At 41.3% G+C, this 22753-nt stretch overlaps 1 protein-coding gene across 7 annotated transcripts in view; it reads left to right on the top strand.

Moving 5' to 3' along the window:
- FYCO1 (FYVE and coiled-coil domain containing 1) overlaps nucleotides 1-22753 on the top strand; it is a 103117-nt gene that overhangs the window by 13686 nt on the left and 66678 nt on the right. For all 7 annotated transcript variants that reach the window (XM_027872200.1, XM_027872195.1, XM_027872197.1 and 4 more), the window contains exons 2-5: nucleotides 6929-7094; nucleotides 12144-12250; nucleotides 13323-13448; nucleotides 20543-20649. In XM_027872200.1, coding sequence (XP_027728001.1) covers nucleotides 7040-7094; nucleotides 12144-12250; nucleotides 13323-13448; nucleotides 20543-20649 — 395 coding nt within the window. In that variant the 5' untranslated portion in view covers nucleotides 6929-7039. The remainder of the gene's footprint in view (nucleotides 1-6928; nucleotides 7095-12143; nucleotides 12251-13322; nucleotides 13449-20542; nucleotides 20650-22753) is intronic.

The following is a 22753-nucleotide window of genomic DNA, read 5'->3' as shown; positions in this document are numbered from 1 at the left end:
ACACATATATATATATATATAACACACATACATATAAATATATGGAGAGACAGAGAGAGAAAGGACGCTTTGCTTCTGTCTAAGCCTTGAGTAGTTTTCTGAAGGATTGTGCTGTGATTTGTGATATGTATAAGGGGCCATGGCTCTTGATTGAATAAACACTGAGTCATACTGTTTAAGTGGAGATTGCTGAGAGTAGACCCTTGCTCCTAAAAACAAAACAAAAAATAAATTAAAAAATGAGTAAGCAAAGGAGGAAGAACCCAACCATAGATAGCTACTATGGGGATGGAGAAGATCTGGGTTCATATTCAGAGAAAGATAATGGAGCTAAAAAAAAGCCATTCTTCTTTTTCAATGAGAAATGTCAAATGGCCCCGGGCACAGAAAGAGTTCTTGGAAGAACTTAAAAAGTACTTTAAAAATCAAATAAGAGAGATCAAGGAAAAATTAGGAAAAAAAAATAAGAGCAATCCAAGAAAACCAAGAAAATTATAAAAAGAAAGTCAACCAACAGGAAAAAGAGAATCAAAAACTTAAGGAATAAAATAATTCCTTGAAAACTAGAATTGGGCACGGGGAAGCTAATGGCCTTCTAAGACACCAAGAAATCATAAAACAAAATGAAAAGAATGAAAAAATAGAGGAGAAAGTAAAGCATCTCATCAGAAAAACAACTGATTTGGAGATAGCTTTCAGGAATCATAAAAATGAGAGTTGTACGCAAAGGTAAAATAAAGGGCAGGAGTAGAATCTAGCATGTAAAAAAAGCAGGGATAGTAATCATGATCAAAGACAAAGTTAAAATAGATTTAATCAAAAGTGAAAAACAGAGAAATCACTCTGCGTCAGCAATATTATTCATATTGTTTGGACCATTTAAAATACCTAGACAGTACAAAATATCTGAGTGTCTGCCTGCCAAAATAGACACATAGACTATATGAATATGAATATAAATATAAAACACTTTTTATATAATTAAACTCAAATCCAAATAATTGAAGTAATATTTATTGTTCATGGGTAGGTAAAGCCAATATAATTTAAAAAATGACAGTTTTACCTAACTAAGCTATTTATTCAGTATCATCCTAATTACTAAAATATTTGTTTTACTGAGTTAGAAAAAAATAATAACAAAGTTCATTTGGAAAAACAAAAGGTCAAAAACTAAAGAAATCAGTGAAAAAAGATGTAAAGGGAGTAGATTCAGCAGTATCAGACTTTATAACACAAGAACATTGCTGAAGTATAAAAATGATAATTTTGATTATTTGAAATTAAAATTTTCTTGTATAAATAAAACATATGTAGTCAATAATAGAAGGAATACAGAAAATTGGGGGAAAACTTTCATAGACAATCTCTCAAGTAGGATGTGATTGGGTTGGTATTGTTGTGTGGTATAGGAAATGATGAGCTGGTTGGTTTAGAAAAACATGGAAAGACTTGGACTTATGAAGGAAGATGCTATCTACATTCAGAGAAACAGATGATAGGAGGAAATAAACATAGTATGGCCTTACATATATGTGTATGTTTATGGATATCTATATATGTATGTGTATATATAGATATAGATGTTTATATCTATATCTATACATATCCATGCTTAATTATGGCCTTCTTTAGGGTGGGGTTTGGGAGGGAAAAAAATTAAGTAAAAAGCGCACAGTGGGGAACAAAAGAAGACTGACAAAGAAGCAAAGAAAAGCTGGGCAGCTTTGAGAACAATGTGTAGTATTTATTATATAGGTTTTCTTGAAATGGAAATTTATTGTTTTATATTGGATCCTCTCTTATGGTTTGCTGTGTACATGGCAATTTTTTTTCTCATTTTGTATTTAAGTTTAAAATAAAAAAAAAAAATTTACCAGAAAAAAGGCAGGGGGGAGTAGACCCTCCCTCCCTGTGAGTGGGATCTTATCTTGCTCCCAACTGAAGAGCTCATTTGGGCATGTGTTCTTTTGTATAGTCTAATCTCTGTTAACGTCTCTGGTTTCTGTTGGCAGCTTTTTGGAGGCAGCCGGTTGGCTCAGTTGATGGAGTGCCAGGCCTGGAGTCAGGAAGACATTTACTGGCTGTGTGACCCTGGGCAAGTCACTTAACCTCTATTTGCCTTAATTCACTGGATTAAGAAGAAAATGTCAAACCACTCCAGTATCTTTGCCAAGAAAACCCCATGGGCAGTATTGTTATGCTATGGGCCTAACTGAACAACAAAATTAGTTATTCATGGTGGTCTTTTCTGTACCCAGCGTTTGGTGGGAAGGAGCTAGGCTGATGAGTTTAAACTAAGGGCAATCCATTCCTTGAGAGTGGTTCTGAGAACCAGCTTTTGTTCAGAATCCCTTACAACTATACCCTTAGACTAGAGATATTTGAGGTGTGGTTGATAGCATAATATCCCTCTTAAAAACAGGAGAGGCCACCAGGCCTTGCAGGCCTCCATGACTCTGGATCCTGCCTATCTCCCTACCCCTAGGCTTTTGGTAGTGCCAACATGGCCAACCTGCAATTCTTCCCAAAGGTGGGCTAGATCCTAGATTAGGTGTATCCATGTCACCTGGGAGCTGTATCTTTATATATTAGACCACGTACAAACATACATATTTTGGGGTGTGTGTGTGTGTGTATTCTTTGTTAAAAGGGATTGCTCCCTGGCAGGTTGAGAGGAGAGGGATATATTGGGTAGATAATATATAAATAAAGGATATCAATAACATTTTACTTAAAAAAAATCTTTTCTGGTTTTTTTTTCCATGTTGCCCTCCTTCCATTTTCATTTTTAAATACCCTCAGGATGGCTTTGGTTGGTTAGATGTCTTGCCAAGGTGTCCTTAAATTGGTTTTACCCTCTGCTGCTGTTGTCTGCTCTGTGAAATGGTAATACTCATAGTCTTCCACTATTCTTCTTTGTAAGGTTGCAGAAGTGAGTTTATATTCTAAACTGGTGCTGCCTTTGGCTACTATCTCTAGTAGCCAGTGGTAAATGAATAAAATGTTGGCAGATCATGGCACTTTGTAAGTCCATTTGGTCTTTATTTATTTATTTATTTATTTAGTAATTTGCATAGCTGTAACTGCTACATAAAATTATTATAATGTATTACTGGCCTTTCTACCAACCATTATTCATTTTTCAGTATCAATAACTTGTTTGAATTGGTTAGGATCAAGTTATTTTAATTACATACTATATCCTTTTTCTCTTTATTATACTAGCTTTCTATTAATTTTGATCTTTGCCCTTACAAGCCAGTGGTCTGACTGTAGATAGATCATTAATTTAGGAATGGCGTCTGCTTCAGTATTGAGTCTTTTTCTTTCTGTTAGCATATAATCAGTTTCACTTTTGTCATGTTATTCAGTGCTTGGTTTGTCCAAAGTCTACCAATTCTTTTCTCAAGGAAAGTATTCGTCACGTAGAAACGTGAGGCTGCTGTGAATCTGTAGGACTTCTTATCTCTCCTCCTTGACCCATGTTTTCCATTATATTTTCTTGCCATCCTTATTTATTCCCACCTTTGCATTTGAGGTCACCAAGTACATGTTAACATATGTCTTGATTTAAATTAGAAGTTCTTATTGAGTTGTTTATACAGTTTCTCTACCTCTTCATTCTTTACAACTGATGGTATGTGTTGGATATTGTGGCCAGAATTATAATGGCCATGGAGTTTGAGAGAAATTAATATTATACTCTTATATTAGTGGCTAATTATTAATTTGTGATCCATCCTTTTTGTCCTATTTTTATGAAGACCCCACTCCTGATGGGTATACCTGAGTAAGGTAATTGTAGCCCAGCCCCAAGGCATCTACCTGGTCAGGGACCCTTACTTTTTAGCCCCAGAACATGACTCCTTGTCCTTGAACCCCTCCATTAGAGTTGAGGGGACCCAGCTCATGAATGTGAAAACTGTCCCTGTCCTTTTTGCAGCCCCTTGCTCTATCTACAAATGTGTATTTAACACTTAGGCTGAGAGAGTAGAATGTTTAGGCCTAGAATTCACTGTGAGACAAATCGGAATTGGACTAGGAGTCGCGTGTGTGACATCTTCACTGAGGTGTGATCTCAGGGATTCATAGCCTCCCCATTAGGAATACTTATATAAATATTTTTAAGGAGGTTGAGCCTTGATGTGGGTGGATTCCTAGACTCTTCTTTTTTAGGGTCATAAATCAGTATTTATTATTTAAGTTCAAGAATAGGTCATGAAGGGGGTAGAGAGCACATTCAGAACAAAGCGTCACACATGGAGCCCTAGGGCAGAGGGAAGAAGTGCGGATACAGGGAGACCAGAGCCTCTCATCAGTGTCTGCTCCAGACTGGTCGATCCTGATTCCTGAGCCTGGGTCCAGAGCACACCATGAAACACACGACAAGGTGAAGTTCCAGCGGGTGCAGTTTTACGAAGACGCCCAGGGGTGGCCAAGGTTGCACATCCAACCAAAGATGGCTCCTGGGATTCTCCCTGGATCAGCTGTACCACTTCCCTTTATGGAATGGGAGCGTGGAAAGTGTGATAAGTTCCCCCCACTCTTGTGGATTTCAGCCCTTGTGAAACATCCTTGCAGTTAAAGTCTTTGTGCTAAAGAATTCTTTCCTCTTTCTTGTACTTTGCTTTTAGTTTCTTTGAATATGCATCCAACTTGTAGGCTGCCTGCTCCAGAGCTGCTCCTTGCTCTTCAGTTGAAGTAATCTGATCCAGATAAGGCCCAAGTGCTGCAGATTTCTGGTTTCAGGCCTTTAGGTTTCTGCCTATGTTTACTGCACTATCTTTCCTTTCTAGATCCTTCAAGCTAGTCGGTTTGTTCCTATTTTCCAGAAGTTTCTAGTCTTTGTTGGTGGCTGTCAGCTCGCACGTCCTGGCACAGGCCCATGATGTCTGCCTTGGTGGGTTCGGCGGCCTCCTTGGACATCTCCACCATTGCATTGTCTAGGCCGGGGAAGGAAGGGAGGAGAAAGGATGGAAGGAAGGATGGGGGAGAGAGGAGGAGGAAAGGAGAGAGGAGAGAAAGGGAAGGGTCAATTCTGGACTTTTTGTTTTCACTCCTAAAGTAAGGGGTGCTAGGGGTGGGAAGAGAGAACGGTTATAAACATGGATTTTGAAATGGCCCCGGCGTAATAGATTTCCAAGTCACACTTTGGGACAAGCTAGGGATGGAAAGGAAGGGAATCATCATTCATGAAGCACCAGTTTTGTGCTGGGTACTGTGCTAAGCTCTTTTCAAATACAATCTCATTTGATCCTCACAACCCTGTTAGGTAGGTGCTATTATTATCCCCATTTTACAGTTGAGGAAACTGAGGCAGACAGGTTCAGTGACTTGCCCAGCGTCATAAAGTCGGTAGTGTCTGAAGCTTGACTGAACTTTGATGTTCTTCGCTGCAGGCCTCCCCCTTCTAGTCGTGGTGCTGCTTAGGGCCATCATTTGGCAGCTGGAGGTTTTTCATTTGGTTTGGTTTTTGTTTTGTCTTGTTTTGTTTTTTTCAGAAATGTGGCTGGACCAGATCATGCTGGTTGTTGATCTGGGTAGAATAAGTGTTGGAGGAAGTTGTTTTTATGAGCTACTGGTGATGACGTGTAAGAATTTTTTCCTATCAGCAAAAAACATAGCTTTGTGGTGGATACTTTAAAGCACAGATTCTTAACTTGGGGTCTGTGACCTTGTTTTTTTAAAAATATATTTTGATAACTGTATTTTAATATAATTGGTTTCCTTTGTAATCCTCTGTACTTTTTTTTACGCGTTTAAAAACATTACTCTAAGAAGGGGTCTACTTCACTAGGTGGGGAACCTGAGGCCTCGAGGTCACATGTGGCCCTCTAGGTCCTCAAGTGCGGCCCTTTGACTGAATGGCTAACCCTAACCTTCAATGGATTCGTCGAAGGTCTGCACTTGAGGACCTGGAGGGCCATGTGTAGACTCGAGGCTGCAGATTCCCACCCCTAGGCTCTACCAAAAGGTTAAGAACTCCTGCATTAAAGGGAGTTCTGAAACATAATAATGCCCAAAGATGTGTGGACAAAACACACCCAGAGCAAAAAAAAAAAAATCGCATTACCTCTCTGACTTGTAACTCTGCAGGGAGGCTGATTAGGGAAGCGTAGGCCTTAACTCTGCAGTAACCAGCAGAGATTCTGTAATGCAGCTTAAAATAGGGAGGTGTCCTTTACTTACTTGAGGAATTCAAAGTGCCTCTGAAGGCAGGCTTGCCTGGATGCCAGAACCATCAGGCTGTGGGCTCTGGACAGCCAGGCCACAGAGAACTGAGCGGGAGGAATGCTTCAGCTCAGATTGTGGAGTTTGAGCAGTGCAGAAATGGAAGGAATACACTTTCTGGGCTCTGTGTTCATCTAGGCCCCGGGCTCTCTTGGCTGGAAGAAGTTTGCTGGTTAGTATAACCGAGAAGGAGAATGGGGGAAGGATATTGGGTAGGAGCTGAGGGATAGAAATCTGGTGGGGCCTCCCGTCGTCGGAACTTCCAGCCCTCTTTGAAATGGAAGAGCTGGGCAGTTCTAAAAGATGGCTTGGTTTTTAGTTCTTTTCGTGGTAGAGACGATGCACAAAAACAGGGTTAGAGAACTTTTTTTCACCTGAGAAGAAGAAGAATCTATGGAAGCCAGGAAAGAAGACCACGTGGTATTATGTTAACCTTGTTCATTGGCTTTAAACCAGCTCATCACATTGGAATGTTCTGTGGCAAAAAGCAAATCTGCATCTGTCTGTGGCGAGATTCTGTGATGCCCAGTCCCGTGGTGAAACATGGGAAGTGACCAATTTATATGTATCAAGGAATACTTTATCCCCAAATAAATGCCTCTGATGATTTCTTTAAGCAGTGATGGTGATAGGGTATTTATGGTAGTGTATTTTTGTTAGTGTGCTAACCTGCCTCCTTCTTCCCAATGTTCAGATGTCCAGAAACAGAGTGACCTCTGAGAAGTGAACGTTCACAGCCGATATGAACTTTTGATCCTTGTGCTGACCAGTTACGAGTTTGGTGGTGTGGGCAGACCTCCTGTTCATGATGGCATCAAGTGCGGAAAGCCAGCTGCAGAGGATTATCAGAGATTTGCAAGGTAAAAGCCCTGTCACTGACGTTTAGCTGGGGCTGCATCTTTGGGGTTTGAATTTGATCGGGGTTGGTAGAGGGTGGAGCTTTTGTGGCTGTTAGTTAAATTTCCATTTGGATCTTTGCGCTGTGGGAAGTTGTTAACTTGAGGCTATCTCATGTCAAAACATTTTCAGCTCAGATTTCAGACCTTCTTTAAGAAGCTCTCACCTTACCAATTGCTTCTCTCATTACAAAATCTATTTGAAAACAAAATTGAAGATCTCATTTTGACTTATTTCAGTCTTTCTTTTTGAACTACCCAAATAAACTATATGAGTTACATTTTTGCTTGAGATACAGGCTGTTATGCCCTGGATGGGACAAGCTGATTTTTGGAGGAAACTTTCTGCCACTGGCTAAGGAAGAGAGACAGCATACCTGAATGCTCTGGGAGGCAGTCAAGTATGGCGGAACACTTGCTGGATTTCGAGTTGGAACACCTGGCATCAAATTGCTCCCCTGACATTTATTTAACTATGTGACCTTTGGCAAATTACCAGGTCTTAGTTCTTAAGACTTAGTTCCTTCATCTGTAAAATGGGAACAATACTTGCATGACCTGTATCGTAGGGTTGATGGGAGGGAATTTCTTTATCAAAATTAAGGCCCTCTGAAATGCATGTTCCATAATTAGCAAACGTCCTTTCAACTTAGATAGCTTCCTTTGTCACTCCTTCCATATTCTGGCCCTGACTGAGACCTGGTACCCCTCCCCACCTTTCCACCTTTTTATTACTGGCTAGACTTTCTTTCATACTGCCCCCCCCATTCACTTATCTTGGTGGGAGAGTTGGAATGTTCCTTGGGTCCCCACTGCTACTTACACGCTCTCCCCCTACCACCATTATTCAGCAGCCTCTCCTTCTTTGAGGTCCATGCGAGCCATGTTTATCACTTAATTCAGATCCCCGTGGGCAGTATCTATCAAAACCCAGGACAATGTCCTGGGTGAGAATCTAGGGCCTGTCTCAAACTCTTTCCACCACAACTCCTGCCCTCATACTAGGGGACTTTAATGTACATATTGATGGTCTCTCTAGTATCCCAGCTTCCCAGTACCATATATGACCTATGTCTCCATCGCGCCTCAGCTGCATACAAAGATTATGTCCTTGAGTGGATTGAGCACTTGGAGTCAGGAGGACCTGAGTTCAAATACGGCCTCAGACACTTGACACTTACTAGCTGTGTGACCCTGGGCAAGTCACTTGACCCTCATTGCCTCTCCCCCCCCAAAAAAATTATATCCCTGATCTTGCTATGGACCCCAAGTGTTCCACTTCTGAATTTTTCATGAATTCTAAAATTCTTCCATCCGATCAGTCTTTTATCTCATCTTTCCCCATCCCTTATGACCACTAACTATCCCCACCATGACCTAGATTATCTTCATCACTTTCTATCTTCTGTTTCTATCTATTTGTTGAGAAAACTATCACATTAGATGTGTGTGCTTCCCCTCTTCTCATTTTCTCCTTAACCCTCTACAGGCTGGCTTCCAGCCTCATCATTCAAATGAAACTATCCTCCCAAAAGCTAACGGTGTTCTCTTGGTTGCCAAATCTAATGATTTTTTCTCAGTCCTCTTCCTTCTTGCCCACCCTGCAGCCTGTGACACTATTTATCGTCTTTTCTTGGATTCTCTTTCCTTTGTAGGTTTTCTTGACGCTAGATTCTCCTGGTTCTATTCCTACCTATATGATCAATCCTTCCCAGTGCCCCTTGCTGGTTCTTCATCTAAGTCATGCTCACTAACTATGGGTGTCCCCCAAGGCTCAGCCTGAACCCTCTTCATTTTTCCCTTTATACCAAGAATTCTTTTTTTTTGTTTTGTTTTTGTTTTTGTTTTTAGGCAATTGGGGTTAAGTGGCTTGCCCAGGGTCATACAACTAGTAAGTGTCAAGTGTTTGGTCTGAGGCCGAATTTGAACCCAGATCCTCCTGATTTCAGGGCCGGTGCTCTATTCACTGCGCCACCTAGCTGCCCCGTATACCAAGAATTCTTAACCTGGGCTCCACGAACTTGTTTTTAAAAATATCTCCATAACTCTACTTCAACATAACTGTCTTCCTTTGTAATTCCATGTATTTTTGTTTATGCATTTAAAAAATATTATTCTGAGAAGGGATCCATAAACTTCACCTGACTGCCAAAGATGTCCGTGACACAAAAAAGGTGAAGAAACCTTTCTCTCACGCTGTCTCATTTGGTGATTTCCTCAGCTCCCATGGGTTCAGTTATCATCTCTACATATGAGATTTGATCTCTACGTATTCAGCCCTAGTCTCTTTCTTGCCCTCCGTTTCCTTGTCACCAGTTGCCTTTTAGACATCTAGAACTAGGCATCTCAAACTTACCGTCTCTAAAACAGAGCTCACTATCCTTCTCCTGCCCCTCCCTCCCCTTCCGCCCTTCTGAACTTTGCTGTGACTGGTGAGGATGCCATCTTCCCGGTCTCCCAGGCTTGGCACCTTGCTATCTTCCGTGACCCCTCGCTCTCATTCACCTCACATACCCAATGCAGTGCCAGCTGTGCTTCACAGCATCCCTCAGGTACACGACCTTCTCTCCACTCCGTAGCCCCCACCCGAATAAAGCCCCTCATCACCTCTCGCCTTGATTGGCAGTAGCTCATAGTTGGTTCCATGCCTCGTCTCTTTCCACTGTCATCTATCCTGCATTCAGCTGCCAAAGTGATTTTCCTAAAGTAGAGGTGTGACTCAGTAAACTCCAACGGCCCCATTGCCTCTAGGCTCAAAGTCCTCTGTTTGGCATCTGGAGTTCTTTCCTACCTGGCCTGCCCTGCCTTTCTCGACTCTTCAGCCACACGGGACTGCTTGCTCTTCCTTCATCTCCTCCATCTCCTATCTCTGTGTCTTTGTACTGGCTTCCTCCTCATCTCTGCCTCAGTTTCCCTGACTTGCTTCGATGCTCAGCTCAAATTCCATCTTCTCTGGGAGGCTTTTTCCATTCCTCCCAACCCTCTTGCCTTTCCCTTTGAAATGACCTTCTTTCTACTTTTTATGTACCTTGTGTGTTTCTCACTATTTTCGTGTTCTTCCTCCCGATTTGAATGTCTGCTTCTTGAGGGCTGGGTCTCTTTTTGCCCTTTGTGAGTCCCCAGGACTTCGCATAGTGCCTGCCATGTAGAAAGTGCTAAGTTAATGCTGACCGACTGTATGAATACGAGTTGTTGTTAGTTATCATCTGTCCTCCTGGAGAAGATCACCCAGGTCGTCCCTCTTCTGGAAGTGCCGTTTCTTTCCTCGTCTTTCCTTGTCAGCAGTATTTCACCAATCAGGGTTCTGCTGTAGTCTTTTCATCTGTTGGGTGGTCTCTGTGGGCTGTGAAGATGGACATGGTTCTAGCCCATCGCAGTGTGGTTCTGCGTAGAACTAGAAATAAAGAAGAACAGATTACGTTTCTGCGTCTGTCCTGGAGAGCAGGACCCTTGTTTTATTCCACGTGGTTTAATTTCCAAGAAGAATTTAGAAGCTTTCTGGCCTGCTAGTTTTATAGATGTACATGTCACCTGAGCTAGTGATGAGATGACTGGATGCTCAGTCACAGTCTTTTTTCTTTTCCACTTTCACTGCAACATGATCTTGTGTGGCCAGTTTCTTTCGTGCCATTGGAATCAGAGGTGACCATTCTCTACTGGTTGGAAGGCTCAGCTGTTCTTAGGTGGCATCTACAAATGAGGATGCCCTAACATTGGAGACCACATCTGAGCAGCTAAAGCCACAGTTTGGTTCCAAAGGTCAAAAACCAACGTGCAGGGGAAAATATAACCTGAAAAGAACTTTTCTAGGATTTATTCATCCATTTCATGTTGTATCGGGGCACGTAAGTTATTGTCTCTATTTGATTAAAAAATAACTGTAAAAATTAAACAAAATTAAAATAATTTCCATCCTATCTCCTATGCCTTACTATGAAGCAGAAAAAATGAAATAATATTTCCTAAAAGCAGAGATCAGTTTGCTTCTGGCCCCAGGCCCTATCTGTAGTAGACAATCAATATAAAATGTAGATAAAAGCAGTTTTAAAATGTGAAATGAGCATGCCACATTGTTGTGATAATACCCTCAGGGAGAAGGTGTTATCTTGTTATGTCTGTTCTTATTTCTGATTCTCATCATCTTGGCATTGTCTCAGTGGAGGTATTGGGTTTGTTTTAAATCCTGAATTCAGAGAAGATGGGAGATAGCATGTTATGGGTCATTTGGTCGTCTCCCATTTTAGCACTCATGAGGAGTATTTGCAGAAATACCACAATGAAAATAACAGTAGCTTCTGTGCCAGCTGTTGCAGAGATAGAAAAGATAACTTGAGCATTAATAATAACAACTCGCATTTCTACGGTACTTTGAGGTTTGCAACGTGCTTGGCTCACAACCACCCTGTGAGAGGGTGGGACGCCATTTTGCCCAGAAGCAGGGGCATCTGAAAGAATAAGTGATTTGCCCTCAAACATAGCTTGTAAGTGGCTGAGGTGTTATTTAAACCCAGATCCCTTGACTCCCTGAGGGCAGCTAAGTGGTGCAGTGGATAGAGTACTGAGCTTGGAATTAGGAGACTCATCTTCCTGAGTTCAGATCTGGCTTCAGACACTTACTAGCTGTGTGGCCCTGGGCAAGTCACTTCACCCTGTTTTCTTCAGTTTTCTCATTTGTAAAATGAGCTGGAGAAGGAAATGGCAAACCATTGCAGTATCTTTGCCAAAAAACAAACAAAGCCCAAATGGGATTATGAAGAATCAGACATGACTTGAAATGGCCAAACCACAACAATGACTTTTGACTCCCAAGACCTGGGCTCCATCCACTCCGCCATACTGTACTAATGGGGTAAAGAAATGCTATGACTTACAAAATCTGGCCAAAAGATGCTGTTTCCTTTTTATGCTGCATGTTTTCACTTTATTTTACAATAATTGTTGGTTACTCTTCACACCTGTCCTTAGCCTTCCATCAGCCTCTTCAGATCACCTGTTCTGGTTTTTGTCTTAAAGATGCTGTGGTTGAACTCAGCAAAGAATTTAAGGATGTCGGGGAGCCAATTACAGATGACAGCACCAACTTGCACAAGTTTTCCTACAAGCTTGAGTATCTTTTACAGGTCAGTGATGCATGGGCTGACTTACCTTCCTGTCTGTTGGTCCTGCCTAAGGATCACCTAGTTAGATTCCTGAATATTTATCTTAAATGTTGGTCAACATCACTGGGGTCATTTTCAGTGCGCATTATGGAGCCCAAGTGCCCTTTGTATTCATATGACATCTTCAGACTTGAGTAGGACATCCTTTAGTATGTACCTTGGAAGATCCAGTGTGGATTTAGGATGTGTTTGAACACAAAGACATTTTTAGAGATTTTAGTCATTGGAGTTTGACGATGTGTTGAGGTCTTTCATAGCCAAAGATACAAAACTTTATTGAGAAATAAGGATCGATGAGATCATGTCCGTAAAAGTGCTCCATAAACCTTATTTTCAGCTACAATTATTATTATGTGTCTTTTAAGTTCCACTGTATTACAGTAGAGTTCCCAGCAAAATGTGTGGCTGTAAGGAGAGCAAATCGGAGAAATTACCAACTGACATGTCAAAGTAAAATATTTTTCTGTGCCTTTTCAATTGATGCCAAGCTTTTTCATTGTGAAAATATGTCTGGTCATTTCCTTTTAACCAAACCTATTTCAGGTTTTAGATTTGAAGTGACTTGAAGCTAAGAACATATTTGCATGGTCTCTGTGTGTGTGTGTGTGTGTGTGTGTGTGTGTGTGTGTGTGTGTGTGAGAGAGAGAGAGAGAATGTGTGTGTGTGTGTGTGTGTGTGTGTGTGTGTGAGAGAGAGAGAGAATGTGTGTGTGTGTGTGTGTGTGTGTGTGTGTTTGCATGTATATCAGGAATAGCAGAATCTGAGAACAAACTAATAACCTAAGGTTTGAATACCCAGTACCAAGTCTCAATTATTCACCTACCTGGGCCAGAGTATACTTTAAGTAAATGCATTGAGCGCAGTCTCCAGACTTCTTTTTTTAAATATTCGCAAGTTAATAAAAATTTTGATGTGAGCTAACATAGTTGTACACATGAGATTTTCATGGAGAGATTTCTTGTTACTTGTTGTTAGCCTTTGAACATTGTGGTGAAAATGGGAGTTTAGATATTCTCTTCTTTTTCCAACACAGTTTGACCAAAAGGAGAAGGCCACTCTCCTAGGGAACAGGAAGGATTACTGGGATTACTTCTGTGACTGTCTGGCTAAGGTGAAAGGAGCAAATGACGGCATCCGCTTTGTCAAGTCTATTTCAGAGGTAAGTAGGACTGCTTAGCAGAGGGTGTATGACCTGCCACTGTCCTCTGTCTGTTGGTAGAGCTGTTGAGCCTTCCGGAAAAAGGTCTGTCACTAATCAGTCTTGGCTTTTCAATCAACTGGTACTCCAAGAGTAAAAAAAAATAAACATGAAACTTTTTTTCCTCCCCTGAAAGAGGGCAAAGGGCAAAGCAGTCTATTTCAGATTAATTTCATGTTTGTTAATACTTATTTTGAACTCAGAAAAGAAAAAGTTTAACTAAGTTTACCATGTAGAGAAATATCTTAAGTCTTAAACATAACAAAGACACAAGTTGGAGAAAAAAGGTCCAGTAAATGTTTCTTATATTAAATACTTAAAAAAGATATTGCTTAAACATTGTGCAGTGATCAGCTTTGATAGACTTGGTTCTTCTCAGCAATACAATGACCTAAGACAATTCCAAAAGACTCATGATGGAAAATGCCATTCGCATCCAGAGAAAGAACTATGGAGTCTGAATGCAGATGGAAGCGTACTATTTTCACCCTCTTTTGTTTTTTGTTTTTTCTTTCTCGTGGTTTTTCCCTTTTGTTCTGATTCTTCTTTCACAATGTGACTCGTGGAAATATGTTTAATATGATTGTACATGTCTAACCTTTTTCGGATTGCTTGCCATCTTGGGGAAGGGGGAGGGGAGGGGAGGAGAAAAAAGTTTGGGACTCAAAAGCTTATAAAAGGGAATATTAAAAACTTTCTTTAGATGCAACTAGAAAAAAATAAAGTGCTATTTTAAAAAAAAGATGTTGCTTAGACACCTCCTCTAAGATGTTTTCCTAGGCAGCATGGATTTAAAATAAACAGAATGCCATTTGACTTTGCATATGACTTTTTAGGTGATCAAGCCTGCCTTGGTTAGACTGGGAGCTGCATAGGGGTAGGGGCCACACCTTCTACCTCCTACCATTACATACTCACATTCCCTACCCATACTACTCACATTTTGTATTGCATTGCAGTATGCACTGTTAGATTTCTGTAAGAAGTAGCAACTGATTGATTGATTTTCCAGGGTGCTGACCATCAAGTTGCAAGGCAGGCACTGGCCTTAGTATGTTTTACTTTGCTTTAACTGGGGCATCTCTGAACGGGACCCGTGTGGCCAATGATGTGCTGTGGTACCCCAGCCTTATCCAGAAGCAAAGATTCTTCCTTTGGGTACAAATGAATATACACTGCTGTGCTCATAGTTAGAGACACTGGGCCTAGAGTTTGATTTCTCCTTGTTTAAAAAAGAATTACTTCTGTGAAATTTCCTCAGTTTTTAAAGGGAACGTATGGGCAACAAAGCCTGATGGGGTCACTGCAAAGAACTCCTGGAGTCAGACCAGCTTGGTCTGTTTGTTGGTATTGATGAAGGGTGGCATTATACTATATAGCAGGCTTAAATAACCTGCAACTCGGAGCTAGACGTTTTCCCCCAGTTGCAGCCCCCAAAATATAACCACAGGGGCCTGGCCCCATCCTTACTCTTAGGAGCCACTTGGAGACTCTTTGAGGTCACTGTAGGGGTTACTGTAGGTGGATAGTTTAAAGATCTCACTTGATAAGTTAGTTAAGCCTTGCAAGGTGGAGAGTTACGTGATTGCAGCATGAATCTGGATGGAATATTTGACTGTCCTTTCCCCTGTGTTATCCTTCCCTCCTCATCTTCTGCATCATGAGCAATTCAGACATTTTTGGCTTCTGATCTGAGGCAGATAAGGTTTGGGAAGAGCGACGCTCCTAATCCCCACTTTTTACAATGATGTAGCTCGCCAAAAAGATGCCAGTTTCTGCAGCCCATAATTCCTATGCTTTTTTCTCAAATAACACTATGGATTTTGGAGAGTTTGGTTTGAGAAGAACTTATTGGCTGATCCCTTAACAGACTGATGAGAGGCAAATGTATTTTTCATTTAAAAAAAAAAGATGTATGCCTTTTTAGCATTTGACCAGTGCAATGCTGTACACACAGATTCTAACACCTCTGTTAGGAAAACAAACTGATGACTTAGGCTGGAAAGAATGGTTTGGAATAATTGAAACTGCTTGTCTGAGTGTGCTTCACGAAGATTTTTTATTAACTTTAGTGGTCTCTGCCTAGTGCAGTGAGGGCAGAAGGTGTATGATTGATTGTGACATAGCCAGGATTTCTCCAGTTACATGAAGCCTGTAATGAGCAAGGCAGAGTGGGCTTTCCGGGGCTCGGACAGACCCTTCTGAAACAGGTATATCAGGCTGCTTCAGAGGCACTGTTGACCTTCTTTGGAGGAATATGTTTGTTTGGGGTAGAGGGGAATCTGCTGTTGTGGGTGGTTGTCTTCTTTCTTGTTTATTCCCTTGTGTTTCTTTTAATAAATGTGTATTGTAGATATTAAAATATTACTTGAATATGGTAAATAAAAATACTTTATAAACGAAAAGAAAAAAGTAATATGGCATAGTAGATTTTGAGACAGGCCCTGGGAACAAATAATAGTGTTAATTACAATAACAGTAATAACTGCCATTTATATAGGGCTTTCAAAGTCTGCAAAGTGTCATGCATCTATTACCTGATTTGACCTTCATAATAACCCTGTGAGGTCCAGGTATTATTATCCCCATTTTACAGATGGAGAAACTAGGGCTCTTCGAGTGTCTCAGGTGTTCTTTGAACGCGGGCTTCTTCTGAAAGCAGAGACAGCACTTTTCTTGCTATGTCAAACGTCTTCCCAATTGTTGGATACTCCAGTTCTGGTACCTGCTACCTGTGTGCTAATACTTACTGCCTTCCCTGACTTCCTTTAAGCCCCAACCAAGACCTTAGCTTCTATGAGAAGCCTCCGCCAACCCCTCTTAATTCTAGTGCCTTCCCTCTCTTAATTATTTCCTAATTTATCCTGCACATAACTAGTTTCTAAGCGTTTGTTTGCTTGTTATCTCCCCCACTAGATTGTAAGCTCCTTGAGGGCAGGGACTGTCTTTTGCCCCTTTTTGTATTTCTAATGTTTAGCATTTAAAAAAAATAAATTAATTTAAAACATAATTTTAAAAATAACTGACTGGCTGTGTAATTGTGAACAGGTCATTTAATCTTTCTGGATCCAAGCTTTCTCGGCTGCCAAATGAAGGGATTTCATAAGATGCAGAGCTTGACAAAATCTTAGAGAGCCTGAAGACGCTTTGGGAGATTTTAGTTTATTTTGCCAGTTAAAAAAATTGGGGCTCAGAGAAGAAGTAACTTGCCCAAGGTCTGAAGAGATGATCCTTACAGCCTCTTTCTGCTCTCAATCCTGTGAGCCTATAAACTTGTGGACCTTTAATTATTGAAGGAGATAGACAGAAAACATTTTTTCTCTAGGATTGGCTTTTTTTTTTACATCTTTGTTTTTTAAAATGCTAAATATACAATTCTTTTTTTATGTCAGTAATCTTAGGTAGCTAGGTGGTGCAGTGAATAGAATGCTGGGCCTGAAGTCAGGAAGACTCACTTTCCTGAGTTCAAATCTGGCCTCAGATACTTCCTAGCTGTGTGACCCTGGACAAATCACTTAACCCTGTTTGTCCCAGTTTCTTCATCTGTAAAATGAGCTAGAGAAGGAAATGGCAAACCACTCTAGCATCTTTGCCAAGAAAACCCCAAAAGGGGCCACGAAGAGTCCGATGTGACTGAAACGACTGAGCAAGAACAGCACAATGGGGACGATAATAGCACGTACCTCTCAGGATTGTTGTGAGGAGCAAGCGAGATAGTATTTGTAAAGCATTTAGCGTAGTGCCTGACACCCAATAGATGCTTAATAAACATTTATTGATTGATCAATTTATATTCCACAATTGACTCATGGAGAGCTTATAATCCTCTAAGATCCCTAGCTGCTTTTCAAGCAAAATCTGGCTGGACTTCCCCCATGTTGTGCTGATGAAGTTAATTTGTTGAACCCAATGGTAAGACTTTCCGTTTATTCCCATTAAGTTTCATCTTAGTTGATTTCACCCGTATTCTAGCTGTCGGGATCCGTGGTCATTTTGGTCATTTGGTGTGTGAGCTGTCCCTGCTGGTACCTTTGTCTTCAAGTCATTGTTGAAGATGTTTAATACCACAGTGATTTAATCTTTGTAGATTTCACTCATTGTCATGTCATGTCCTGGTCTTTTCAGACGCCGTGGTCTGGGATCCCTGGGATACTCCCCTGGAGATTTTCTTCCATGCTGACATGAAACCATTCTTGACAAATCTTTCCATCCAATCTCCAACTAGTACTGAAGCCATCTGACTCTTTGCATCTATTTCTTTGTGAAACCACCACTGGCTTCTCTGTGGAAAGGTTTCTAGCCTGTATCTCTCCATCTTTGCCGCAAAAATAGCATGAGAGACTTTATCAAATTCTAGGCTAAAATTTAGGTTAACTGTATTTACAGTATATCAGTTTAGCAACCATGTCAAAAATGGAGATGAGGTTAGTCTAATATAAACTATTATTTTTTAAAGTAAAGGTGTCTTTTATTTAAGATATTTGAGGAAAGTCCCATAAGGGAAGAATTATGGAACACCGAAGGAAGGTGAAATGGGGAAAATGGTGTGACCTTCATTGTCCTTGGCAGAGACAATAGAAGATAAATAAGTATTGAGTAGTTCTGGATCTCTTTGTCGTTATATATCATTATCCCATCCTTTCCTCCCCCAAAGCAGCCCATGCTTGTTTTTTGAGAGGGTGTGCTTGTGTCTGTGTCTGAGTGTGTGTCTATGCCTGTGTCTTAGCATGGGTGTATTTGTGTAGGCAGGCATGGGACTACAGAATAGATGTGTGTCATCCTGCATAGGGATGCCTAGGTTAATGATGGGTTGGAGTCCTTCATGTTAAAATTGTCAGTCTGACTTCCTATGCAGGGTGGTCCTGATCACCATCCTGCAAACGTTTTGCTCTCCCCTGATTTGTCAGTGGGAAAAGCATTTGGATACAGGGATCCCACTAAGATGGTGGCAGACATCCTCATCACAACCTTCTTTCTATTAAACCAGTGATGGTTTCATAAAGTAACAGACACAAACTGCCCATCTGATTTAACTTCTGTTTTCATAATTGTTTGCTTGTTGGCTTCCCCATTAGATTGTAAGCTCCCTGAGAGCAAGGACTTTCTTTGTCTTTCTTTGTATGCCCTGTGCTTAGCACAGTGCCTGGCACATAGTAGGCACTTAATGTTGTTCATCCTTTGTTTTCGAAGAGGCCCCGCAACATCAGAGTAGGGTCAGGGTACAGTGTGTTCAGCTGGGCTGACCAGTCCAGCAGCAGGCCCCTAATAAATGCTTTGTGACTAACCATTTGCTAGCTCGGTTGGTTTTCTGAGTCTTTGGGGTAGAGTAGCCAGTCAGCGGGAGGAAGTGTGTTGCCACTTCTGTAGTTTACATGGTTTCACACTTTTAAAACTGTTGTTATGGAATTTGACTACGTACCAATAAAATGGGGGAAAGTGACTTACAGAAGAAAGGAGCTATTGTGTGAGTTGTTAGTGTATCAGTACTTGAGACTCAACCAGTTTCCTGTGTCTTTCCCTGATTGATTTTCCGTATTGTACACGTTAATAACTTAATGATGTTTGCCTATGATGCCTGTTACTTCGAAAGAACTCTTTTTGCTGAGCATTTTAAGGTGTATCCTAGAGGAATTTTGGGGCAGCGAGGTGGCACAGTAGATAGAGTGCTGGGCCTGGAGTCAGGAAGACACATCATCCTGAGTTCGAATGTGACTAGCTGTGTGGTCCTGGGCAAGTCACTTAACCCTTTTTGTCTCAGTTCCTCATCTGTAAAATGAGCTGGCGAAGGAAATGGCACACCACTCCAGGATCTCTGCCAAGAAAACCCCAAGTGGGGTCTCAGAGAGTTGGTCACAACTGAAACGACTGAACAACAACACAGGAGTTTTAAATATCTCTGACTTTTCATCTGGAGATGCAGCCTTCCCTCCATGTCTGTGCCAGAAATCTAGTTGAACATGGTGTTGCTGGGAAGCTTTGTTTTCTGCAGGTCAGGCAGGGACAATCTGATTTTTGTCTTTGTGATCTGTAGTACCTATCGTGGTGCCCAGCACACAGTCAGCACTTTTTTAATGTTTGTCAATTGATCGAGGGATTTCCACCATTTGCATTGGGCCTTTGAGTGAATGAATCAGGGTAGGGAAGCACAATGGACAGACTCGTCTCTGGTATCATCTGTGGCACTTCCCTTTATTTCTTTAGCCGAGATAGACCCATGCTCCCAGCTGTCAGAGTTGTGCCATATGGCGAAAGCTAATTAATCTTTGGAACAGCACAAGATGTAATACTGGCACTATAATACCCTCCTCACCCCTGCCCCCGTCAAACAGTCTTTAAAATCACCCAATCAGTTTTACTTTGAGATTGTGTTTGGATAAGTGAGTTTACACACCAAAGTAGTTTTAAGTCATATCAACTTTCTATCTAGAGTTTATCAAACACAAATGGCAAGAATTGACTTTTGTGGCCCAAAGTATTTACAGACTCTCTGGCAACAGAGGTCAAGAAAACCTGTTGAGGAAGGTAATATTCCATCGTAGTCCTCTCTGCGGGGTCAGCAGGCAAGGATGCATGTGTTCTCCGCTTGGAGATCCTGTTACTTGACACATGTCCATCCTTCACCCCAGAGTAGTTTGAATTATTTGAATCCTGTTCAGAGAGAGCTCCATACCTGGGACTCAACCCTCAACTCCTTTCCACTTAACCAAGGAAGGAAAAATGGACTCCAAAGGAAGCCTTTTCATGGAAGTGCTGGAGAAGAACCGATCCCCCTTAATCTATTTTGCTATTCTTGCAAATGACTGGGAAACCAGGAGACCCACGAGAAATTGAATTAACTCATGCTTTTTTTTCTATTTCCATTTGGTTAACTTGTTGTGGAATGGTAGAGGGGACTGTTAAATGCCTTTTGCCGAAAGGGTTGTGTGACTGAAGCCAATGATGTATTTGCAAACTGGTGAAAATGCCTTCCTGAGGCTCTTTTTGAAGGGCACTTGGAGGGCTGGGTCACTTGGAATCTAAAGGCTGTTCCTTTCTTTCTATTTTTGCTCTTTCAGCTCCGAACATCTCTTGGGAAGGGCAGGGCATTCATACGTTATTCTCTAGTACATCAGAGACTGGCAGACACCTTGCAGCAATGTCTCATGAATACCAAAGTGACCAGGTAAGTGGAGAAGTAAGATCATGGCATCAGCAAGCAATGTTAGCATTTGTTCCAGTGTTATGTTGAAGAAAGTTCAATTATCATTCTTCACAATTCACCTTTGGTGTTGTTGCTAACAAACAGCTTACTTTATAAGTATAGTGGCTAAATGAAATGTAGTATGTGAATGTTGTGAAATATTACTGTGCTCCCTGAAATGATGAAATGCTAAGTTTCGGAGGAAACTGAGAGCTCTGTGAAATGATGCAGAGGGAAGTGAACAGAAGAGGAGAACAATTTCTATAATGACAGCCATGTTAGAGAGAAAACTAACTTTGAAAGTCTTTAAAACTCTGATTGATGCAATGATAAACCACAAGTCTAGAAGACTGAAGATGAAACAGGCCACTCAATTCTTGCGATCAACTTAAAATTGCGGAGAAAATCATGCATTTTAGGTCATGACTAACATGGGAATTTGTTTTGTTGGACTGTGCATGTTTATGTTGAGAGTGTTTTTTGTTGTTGTTCAATGATGGGGACAGCAGGATTGGGAGGGACAGATTATACATATATGTATATATATTTTAAAAGAAGTATAGTATAGACCAGTAGCTAGGTGGTACAGTGGGTGAAACTCCAGGCCTGAAGTCAGGAAGATGAGTCTTTCTGAGTTCAAATCCGGCCTCAGATACTTACTAACTGTGTGACCCCGGGCAAGTCACTTTACCCTGTCTGCCTCAGTTTTCTCATCTGTAAAATGAACTGGAGAAGGAAATGGCAAGCCATTCTAGTATCTTTGCCAAGAAATCCCAAATGAGGTCATAAGTCAGACTTCACTGAAAAGACTGAACAAGAATAAAAATAGTATAGCCGGAGTAGAGTAATATCTTTAACCCTGGGTGTCACAAGACATGGATAAATAGTGCCCATGAGTGCCTCCTGGATGCTATTGGCAGGCCTCTTAGGTGCACAGATGGGGAGTAGGAAGAAATAAGGCGGAAAAGAATTTGCAAGAATAAGGGAAAGAATATAGGAGAAGAGAGAGGAAGGATGGCACAGGACCATGCCCCAGATACTGGCCCAAGCAATCTGATGGAAAATTCCTTACAGAAGCTGCCAGAATAACCTCTGACTTAAAGGACAGAATCGATGGGGGGGACACCATGCTAGAGTTCTGCGGTAGCATTAATTGGAGGGCACACGGAGGTGAGGACCTGTGCCCAAGTGATCATGACCGATACATTGATCTAGTTCCATGGCTGGTGCTTTGTTGTCTTTCCAAGCTTCGCGGCGTACTTCTGGGTCAGTGCTTTGATACACTTATTTTGGCCTTTTTTGGTATTTATATCCCTAGCGCTCAGCCTGCTGCCTGGCGCATCGTTGTGGTTCACTTGTTCAGCCATGTCTGGCTCTTCATGGCCTCATGGGTCACAGTGTCTGTGAGGTTTTCTTGGCAAAGATGCTAGTGTGGTTTGCCATTTCCTTCTCCAGTTTTTCATGCTGGCAGGACTTAAGTGACTTGCCCAGGGTCACAAGTGTCTGAGGCCTGATTTGAACTCAGATCTTCCTGCCTTCAGGCCCAGAACTTTATGCACTGAACCACCTAATTTCCTCCTAAGCAAACAGAAGTCAAGTGACTTGCCCAGGGTCACACAGCTAGTAAGTATCTGAGTCTGGATTTGAACTCAGGTCTTCCTGACTCCAGGCCTGACACTTTATCTACATGGCCACCTAGCTGCCCATGCCACATAGTAGGCACTTAATAAATGTTTATTGAATATTGGACCTAAAGCATGTCAAGTTTGGGAGGAACTGCCAGAGATTGAGGACCATTTAGCAAAGACTTTGAAAAACCTAGAATCATGTTTGCCAAAACAGTCTCCAGTATGGGGCTTTAGTTGAAATTGAGGTCAATAGGTAGAATAAAACCTCATGAGTTTTAGTTCTGGTTCATTGCAAATCAAGTGAAACTGTTCCATTGACAGTTTAAAGTACAAATAACATTTAATTTCACCTAAATATTTGAGACCTTTGCTCTTAAACTGGTCTAATCAGCAACAGGTTGGATCATTTTGATTTGGAGAGGAGGAAAGGGTAGTTCTTTATCTTTTTTCTTTTTGTT

The sequence above is a fragment of the Vombatus ursinus genome, unplaced genomic scaffold (genome assembly GCF_900497805.2).
Source record: "Vombatus ursinus unplaced genomic scaffold, bare-nosed wombat genome assembly UNPS02014799.1, whole genome shotgun sequence".
Lineage (NCBI taxonomy): Eukaryota > Metazoa > Chordata > Mammalia > Diprotodontia > Vombatidae > Vombatus > Vombatus ursinus.
Note: the sequence above shows the minus strand (reverse complement) of the source record. Positions and strands in the feature narration are given on the sequence as shown.